An 8,672-nucleotide genomic window follows, 5' to 3' on the forward strand; every position below is an offset into this window, starting at 1 on the left:
CTACGCCTCTTCCAGAGGACTCTCACTGGTTCAGCCGCAAAATGGTACATCGAACTTAATCGCGGTATGTTTTCAGACTTTAACTCGTTGGCTATGGCCTTTCTTACTCATTTCCAGTTACCCATTCGGTACGAGACTGGGACCCATTTGCTCACGTCTCTGAAACAGGATACGGCAACGCACATCTCTGATCATATACATGAATGGAGAAGGCGCCGTCGTTTGATTAAATTTTGGATTCCCGATCAACTCCTGACCGACTGGTTCACCACGTCCTTTGTCCCTAAAATTGCCAAAGATATTGCAATGGGGGCGTGTGTAACTGAAGAGCAAGCGATTGCGCGAGCTCAGTACCTTGACTTGGTATATTCTCAGTCAGGTACTTTGTATGACTATTTGCCAGATGCCCCGAGGCCCGGACAAGCCAAAACCCCACCGAAACCGTCTGTCGATGGAGTTATCGGCTCCGTGAATTCACCAAGTAAGAAATCAACCGCAAACTCTGGGAAGCAGAAACAAAGCACCTCTAACGAGAATGCTTCTCAAAGTCCATCTATTTCTGGGAATACCTCCGAGGTAAACGCCGTTCAGTCCACCGCGGCAGACAAATCCTCAAAAGGCAAAAAGAAAGGAAAGGCTAAAGAAAAATCCGGACAACCTAAGCAAAATTCTCCTAAACCTCCCACCGAGGACGGAGCCAAGCGGAAGCCTAAGTATCCCTGCCTCATTTGCGAAGAGGATCACTACACCAAGGACTGCCCTAGGCGGACCGAGGTTAGTCGGCTTTTAAAAGGTGCTTCAGGGTCCCCCGCCGTGCTTAAAGAGCCTTTCCCATCCCAGCAGACGCATCAGGTGGCAGACCCTTCTCAATCCTCTTCCTCGTTCGGTTCTCAAGTTTTCATGGCAGGAACCGTTCCCGTCCACGTCACGACTCGAACGAAAGATTATCCATCTTCAGCCGGGAAGGAGCCAGAGGTCCCCTCCAGCGCTCCCACGTCTAGTTCTGGCCCTCTTCACATCGAACGGCCCAGCACCGAGACGATCCCCCGACCCCCTCCCAAAGGTGTACTCAGGAAGTCATCTTATAACCCCAATGCTCGTGCCGCACAGCATTATAGCATTGTCGAGGACTTAGCTCAGGCTCCGTCTGCTATGTCCGCATTAGAAGTCCTCCAGAGCTGCCCCTCCCAGAAGAAGTCCTTGCTATCAGCGATTGGTGGCATCGACCCGGCAGATTCGGATCTCATTTCTTTCGACCTCGAAGGTTTTACGCAGAGATTACCTCATCAGGTGGCCTTCCTTATACAGGTTCTCATCAAAGGCAAGACGATTCACCGTACTGTCATTGATGAGGGAGCCTCAACCTGCATCATGTCAGTTGCTTGTTGGAAGGCTCTTGGTTCGCCTGCTCTGAACCAGTCTCCCACCACCCTAGAGGCGTTCGATGGAAGAGAATCTCGTCCACTCGGTATCCTCCCGCGTTTACCTATCTCTTTAGAAGGCAAAACCGTAGAAGTCGAGGTTGAAGTCGTTGATGCTAACCTCACTTACAACCTCCTTCTAGGACGAAGCTGGACTTATGCCATGCAGGCCGTGGCTTCCTCCTTATTCCGTGTCGTTCGTTTTCCCCATCAAGGAAAGATCGTCACGGTCGACCAGCTCTCCTTTTTTGCTTCATCTTCTGAAGGGAATATACCATTCGTGGAGCATACCTTCAAATCGCTCGAGAGTGTGGGTGCCGGATTATTTAAAGATCCCTCCTTGATGGGAGTCTTTCCCCTCCCACCTCCAAATCTCGCCTCCATTAACATGATCAGGACCCATTCTGATCCATGGGTTCTCCCTCCCGTGAATCAAGAAGACTCATGGGGCGAGATGATGCCGTTGAGCCCAGCCGAGCTCAACTACATCGAAATAGTTGCTGCATCGGCTTCACCCTCCAGACCTGCTTTTCCAAGCAGCGTTCCCGATTCACCTCAAACCTTCCCCTGGTTGGGAGAGAAGGCCACCTCGGACCCCCTGAAGGAATCATTCCCATCCGACGAGGCTATTATCGAGACTATGTCTCTCGAAGAGCCCCCTTGGTTTGATCACCACCATCGCTCTTCGTTCCTCCCTCCTTATTCGGAAATGGCCACGTGTCTCGGAAAGTTTGCTTCATGTCTCCCACATATCCCTCTCCAAACACCTATCCAGTTATATCAAGTGTCCTCGGAAGGGAACATGGGCAACATTACGCAGACTTTGGCTATCGACATCTCCGTCAAAACCGGAGTTGTCGAAAATATTCACATTGGAGTCACATGTACTCCTCAGGAAATTCAAATCTATACAGATCTATTTCGTGAATTTCGTGATGTTTTCGCATGGTCTTACGAAGAAATGCCCGGCATTGACCCCAGTATCGTGGAGCACGAAATTCCTACCTATCCTGGGGCTAAGCCTGTTCGTCAGCGTTTACGCCCGGTGCACCCTCGAAAGGCTGCAGCCATCAAGGCCGAAGTTGAAAAGCTTTTTCGAGCTGGTTTTATTTATGCCATTCCCCTCACGGAATGGGTATCTAATATAGTCCCTGTAAATAAAAAACAGGGCACTATTCGGGTTTGTGTTGACTATCGCGATATCAATCGCGCCTGTCCAAAAGATAACTTTCCTACGCCCTTTATCGATCAGCTTATCGATGATTGCGCAGGAAGCGAAATTTATTCGTTCATGGACGGCTTTTCTGGTTACAACCAGATCAACATAGCCCCCGCAGACCAGCACAAGACCGCTTTCATTTGTCCTTGGGGCACCTTCGCTTACAAGAAGCTACCTTTCGGTCTTAAAAATGCCGGTGCCACTTTCCAGCGTGCGATGTCGTATGCTTTTCATGATATCCGAAACATCGTACAGCCTTACCTGGATGATCTACCCGCTCATTCAGCTAAACGTCAAGACCATCCATCGCATTTACGCGAAATCTTCCTTCGCTGTCGACACTATCGTATTCGACTCAATCCGCATAAGTGTGTCTTCTGCGTGGAATCTGGCCGACTACTCGGGTTTATCGTCTCCCGAGAAGGCATCCGTTTGGATCCCCTCAAAGTCGAGGCCATCGTGAATCTTCCTCCCCCTGCCACTCTACAGCAATTACAAAGCTTGCAGGGAAAAGCCAATTTTCTCAGACGATTCATCCCAAATTATGCCGAGGTGGCCAAGGGTTTCACGCGATTACTAAAGCGAGACACGCCCTTTCATTGGGACGCTATCGCTCAACAATCTTTCGAGCATCTTAAAGACCTTCTGGTCTCCGCTCCGCTCCTAAGACCTCCAAATTACCACCGTGACTACACCCTTTATCTGGCCGCCGCCGCTACCACCATCGGCATGGTTTTAGTGCAAGATGATGACGATGGCTCAGAGCATGTTGTATACTATCTTAGTCGCAACCTCCTTGACACGGAGACTCGCTATGCATATGTCGAAAAGTTGGCATTGGCTGCGGTATGTGCCGTCCAACGTTTCCGTCATTACATCCTGTTGCGCACAACGACCGTGATCTCTGACTGCAACCCCATGACCTACATTTTATCACGTCAGTTACTGGGGGGCAAGTACTCGAAGTGGATTGTGATCCTCCAAGAGTTCGACTTGGAATTTACTGCCGCCAAGTCCAAGAAATCCCTGGTCTTTGCTGAACTGCTCTGTTCCTTACCATCTCAATCTGCACCATCTCCTGTAGAGGAGCGCATTCCGGATGAAACACTCTTTCTCATCAGCACTCTCGACCCTTGGTACGGAGACATCATTGTATATCTACAAACGTCCTCGTTTCGTCCTAATACATCAAAAGAAGCCCGACGACGGATCCGTCATCAGGCTCAACCATATCGCATATTGGGCGACACCCTGTACCGCCTCGGCGTCGATTCCCTTCTTCGCCGCTGCTTAACTCTCGAGGAAGCTGAGCGAGTCATGAATGACTGCCACTCTGGCGCTTGTGGCGGTCACATGTCCGGATACGCTACCGCTCAAAAGATCCTCCGCGCTGGTTATTTCTGGCCCTCTATATTCAAGGATTGTATCCTTGCTGTACGCGCATGCCATGAATGCCAGGTTTACCACCGGAAGATGCGTGCACCTGTTGCACCACTGCACCCTGTAGTAACCGTCGGTCCATTTGCCAAATGGGGCATCGATTATACGTCCTGTAACCCTCGTTCGGCCGGGGGCATGGGTACATTATCGTTGCCGTGGATTATTTCACCAAGTGGGCCGAAGCAATGCCTACATTAAACGAAGACGGTCACACAGCGGCGCAGTTTTTATTCAATCATATCATCACCCGCTTCGGAGTCCCTCAGGCCATTGTTACAGATCATGGAAAGCATTTCCGAAATCATATGATGACAGAGTTAACAAACCAGCTAGGCTTGCGTCAAGATAGTTCGTCACCCTACTATCCTCAATCAAACGGTCAAGTTGAAGCTGTGAACAAAGTTTTGATCACCATGCTTCAACGCACTGTCAATACGCACAAGTCAAACTGGCACCTAATGCTTTTCCCGGCCTTGTGGGCCTACCGGACTTCTGTGAAGGATGCCACCGGTTTCACCCCGTTTCAATTAGTCTATGGGCTAGAGGCTACCCTTCCCGTCGAATGTGAAATTCCTTCATTAAAATTAGCTGTCGAGTTGCTCCCCAACACCACTTCGGTGGAGGAACGACTTCTTTACCTAGAACGGTTAGACGAGACTCGTCGTTTGGCCTCTCTGGCTATCGAAGCGCAGAAGAAGAGAGTCAAGGCTCACTTCGATCAGAATATTCACCCCCGTTCCTTCGTTGAGGGAGATTTAGTACTGCTCTACGATCAAGCTAAAGATAAGCTGGGGGCAGGAAAACTCGAACCCATGTGGTTAGGCCCCTACATCGTGAAACGTGTTTTACAAAAGGGCGCATATGAGTTGATTGATTATGAAGGGAATCCTCTCGACAAGCCCCGAAATGGGCTCTATCTGAAAAAGTACTATGCATAACTGCTCACAGTCACTTTGTATATACGTGTGTTTTGAGTTTTATTGCATGAGTTTTCTTTTGCTTTGGTGTGAAGGCGTGTTTTTGCCCCTTATTATGCTTTCTCTTTCCTGCGCAGATGTCTCGTACTCCTTATATTGGTTTCGCCGATGGTGCCTGCCGTAGTACTTGTAATTTGTCTTCGGCAGCGTGGGTGATCTACGATCCTCACGGGGAGTTGATAAACCTGCAGGGAGTGTGCCTAGGTCGTACCACTAACAACGTTGCCGAGTACAGTGCTGTAATAGAATTACTCGCCGAAGCAGTTGATCTCGGCATCCGGGAACTAGTGGTAAACCTGGACTCCCAGTTGGTGGTTCATCAGCTTAACAGGCGATATTCCGTCAGAGACCAGCGCATATTAAGGTTATACCTACGTGTGAGATTGTTAGAACGGAATTTTGATTTCATTACTTATCAGCATATTCCAAGACGATTAAATACGTTGACTGATGCATTAGCAAATCGTGTGTTAGACAGATATTTGCGAAACAGATAAACATCATACAAGAAGGAAAGAGCAGCATAGTAAGACCATAAGCATATGTAAATAAGTCATTTCAAGCATAGTTTGCACGTCTGTTTTTAAGCTTGCATTAAACATATAAAATCCATGAGTCGAGTGTCATGCGAATCCATACATAAGATCACAAATTGTACTAAGGCAACGCATAATACAGATAACACATCATCATATGTAACAACGACTCATCCAAAAACCGGTATGTATATATATATATATCGTGTGGCGCACTAAGGCGCTCAAAAATAGAAGTACGTGTCCCAAAATCTCAGTACATCCGAGTCATAATGTCTCAAAATAACAGTGGAAATAAAACCTAGGTGACTAATCGGCTGGGTGGTGCTCTCTGTAGTACACAGCCGCTCGTGCTACCCGCCTCAAAAGGCGGTGCACTCTGGGTTCCACACCCACTGTGTGGATCTGATGCTCCACAGGGACCTCCTCGACCCCCTGGAAATCCGGTATCCCCTCCAGCAACCCCTCAAGGTTGCGAGCCACAACCTCTGGTGTGTTGGCCGCTGGAAGGGCTAAGGCCAAAGCTCCGGCTCCTAGGCCCTCTCTCCGTGCCGTGACAGCCAGGCCAATCGGTCTAGTAGGTCCTACATCTGCATGAGGAGACATTCATTAGGACATGTACAAAAAATAAAAATAAAATATGCAAAACTCAAAAGACAAAAAGTGTCATACCTGCATCATCCCACTGTTCACCCGGAGGCAGCGCCAAGTCAGGATCATTGCGGAAATCCATCCCCGCATATGGCCAATCCTGTACGAAGATCTCCTGCTGATCCAGCCAGTCTCTGAAGTATGCCCCCCAGCTATGTGGTCGGCCGCCACCCCCACGTGGCATGACCCGAGCCCATCGAGTAGCCCTCGTCTCTCGAGGCTCTCTGGGGGCATCCACAGCCATAGACTGCAGCCGCATGGCTGGTACTCGCTCCAGAATGAGCGGGACCAGGATCGATCCATACCCGAATTGCTTCGTCTCTCCGCGCCGGCAATTGCTCAACTGCCTTTTCATGTTGTTGCACACTGCGGTGCACCAATCGAACACGACAGGCTCGAGACACTCAAGGGCTAGCAGGAGATGGGTCTTAGACGCCTCATGGTTCGCCATGCTGCCCGCTGCCCGGGTCACCATGAACAGAATGGTGCGCAGCACTATGTCTCTCACTGTGGGAATCGCGCATTTCCCACTCCGCGTCTTTACCGCCCCTGGGCAGACCTCAGCCATTAAATCATCCAGGGTACCACCGCTAGGTCGCTGCCCCTCTAAGATGGGCCTCGCACCTCGGCGCGACAACCCGGTCAGGAAGAAAATATCCATGTGGTCGAACTCGATGTCATGACCACGAATTGTGAACTTCTGATCCACTGGGTTCCAGGCTCTGATTAGCATCTCAAGAAGGTCGTGCTGGGCCCTCAAGCGCGGCGTGAGGAAGAATTTCATGAATCCGCACGCCCGCATGGCGTTGCAACAATTCACATCTCCCCAAGCAGCCACATCCTCCACATCATGGACTCTCTCCTGCCATTGAAAAGCCATGATGTCCTGCATGAACAAATAAAACCAATCAGAAGAAGTTCCAGGAAAAATTCACGTCCATTTTTAAAGAAATAAAATTTTTCCGCGCCAGCGCGACTGTTTTAAAAACAGCCGCGCTGACCATGGCAGCTCTTTGTTAAAATGCGGGGTCAGCGCGGAAGAACACGCCTTTTCCGCGCTGAACCGTGGTTGGTTACATTGACCCTTTTTCGATCAGCGCGACCCCGTGGGCAACTTCCGCGCTGACCGAGGGCGCACCCATGCAAATAAAAATGCCCAATTGGGCCTATTCTACCGTTAAAAAACTACTAAAATGAACTAGAATGCAGGGCAAACGAATGGGAACCTACCTGGAAGAAGCAGATCTGGAAATGGTCTCCGGATGGGCTGGAAATCGCTCCGTCAACTTTTTGGCTTCTCCACGTTCTTTGCACTCCGAATAGTGAAATGGTAAAAATGACTTATTTTACCCTCCTATTTATAGTAAAAATCCTAAATTACCATATTTTTTGGGTTTTTTCCATTTTTAGCCATGAAACTAAACTTGGTTCTGTTTTCAAGCATGTTTCATATGTTTTTTACGTGTATTGAATGGATTTATGCGGGTAGTGCCCTTGTGCAGGTACAGGTATCGCCGCTTGGTTATGACAATCCGTGATTCATGTGATTCCCAAAGTGTCGTCTCTAAGCTCTTCTCCGACGTTAAACGAGAGAAGATGGCCGAGCTCTCTTTCAGCTCGTTAAAAGGAACGAAAGACGGTCGTTTTTAAGCTCTTTTTCCGACCGTTAAACCAAAAAGATCGCCGGTGTTTGTCGTTTCGCACTCGATATTGGCTCTAAAACGACGTGTCTTCGACCACTTTTTTACTTTTTCCGGTCGGCGACACTCTTTATGAAAAGTACTCCTCGGTTGTAATGGCCGGGCGGTTCTTTCGAGCATAGGTTTACACTTTTTCGGGCTCGAGAGACACAACTGTACGAAAAAGGACCCCCCTGGAGTCTCCTTTTCCGCATTCTTTTCAGACTCTCTAAATAAGAAAAGACGCCGAGTTTTCCCTTTGTCAGGCTCGTTAAACACTTAATGACATCGGACATCGTCGAAATGACACTCTTCAAGCATATGTTATCCCCGTCAAGCTTGTCACCCAAAAATAATCGGGGTACCTGCCTGCAAAGGTGGGGAAAATGGAACTTTGATTGCAGTCGTCTCGGCAGTACGTCGCTCTTGAACATGGCACTCCGCTGTTTCGTGTCTGGGTGGGGTCATCTCACCTCGTTTTCACTAGCCTCCATGGGTTTGGGATATCCTATTTGACCTCTCATCTGTTCATTGCTATCATCATCTTATCCGCTGCTCATTTAATGTCAAGTACTGCCAAATCCGTTATAGTGCCGTTATGTGTTCAAGAGAAGTTGTCCTCTGCCACAAAGCAACCTCGTTCGCTATCTCATCACAAATTATTATACCTCTGTCTCGTGTCGCTGATGTGGGAATTATTATGGCCCACCTTCGATCAAAGCCACTTCTCGTCGACATCAACTCATTAT

At 49.0% G+C, this 8,672-nt stretch overlaps 1 protein-coding gene across 2 annotated transcripts; it reads right to left on the reverse strand.

The window, feature by feature from the left end:
- Nucleotides 1–5,845: 5,845 nt before the first annotated feature.
- On the reverse strand, nt 5,846–7,628 carry LOC149189462 (uncharacterized). 2 transcript variants are annotated; one of them, XM_089413218.1, is made up of 3 exons: nt 7,475–7,628; nt 6,266–7,130; nt 5,846–6,183 (listed from the first exon to the last, which is right to left on the reverse strand). In XM_089413218.1, the coding sequence occupies exons 2-3, from the start codon at nt 7,122–7,124 to the stop codon at nt 5,903–5,905; spliced, it is 1,140 nt and encodes a 379-aa protein (XP_089269344.1). In that variant the 5' UTR covers nt 7,125–7,130; nt 7,475–7,628; the 3' UTR covers nt 5,846–5,902. The 2 variants fall into 2 exon arrangements, with proteins under 2 accessions (XP_089269344.1, XP_089269343.1); XM_089413217.1 differs by lacking the exon at nt 7,475–7,628 and having other exon boundaries at nt 6,266–7,464.
- Nucleotides 7,629–8,672: the final 1,044 nt, after the last annotated feature.

This window comes from Pinus tabuliformis, chromosome 3_1 (genome assembly GCF_031772625.1).
Source record: "Pinus tabuliformis cultivar Carrire ecotype Pingquan chromosome 3_1, CPIR1, whole genome shotgun sequence".
Lineage (NCBI taxonomy): Eukaryota > Viridiplantae > Streptophyta > Pinopsida > Pinales > Pinaceae > Pinus > Pinus tabuliformis.

Bases quoted from the DNA above. Each gene is read 5' to 3' on its own strand.
- LOC149189462 (XM_089413217.1), bottom strand. From the start codon at position 7,136: ATGCAGGACATCATGGCTTTTCAATGGCAGGAGAGAGTCCATGATGTG. The intron at 6,184-6,265 runs GTATGACACTTT...CTCCTCATGCAG, and splicing joins TGAACAGTGGGATGATGCAG to ATGTAGGACCTACTAGACCG.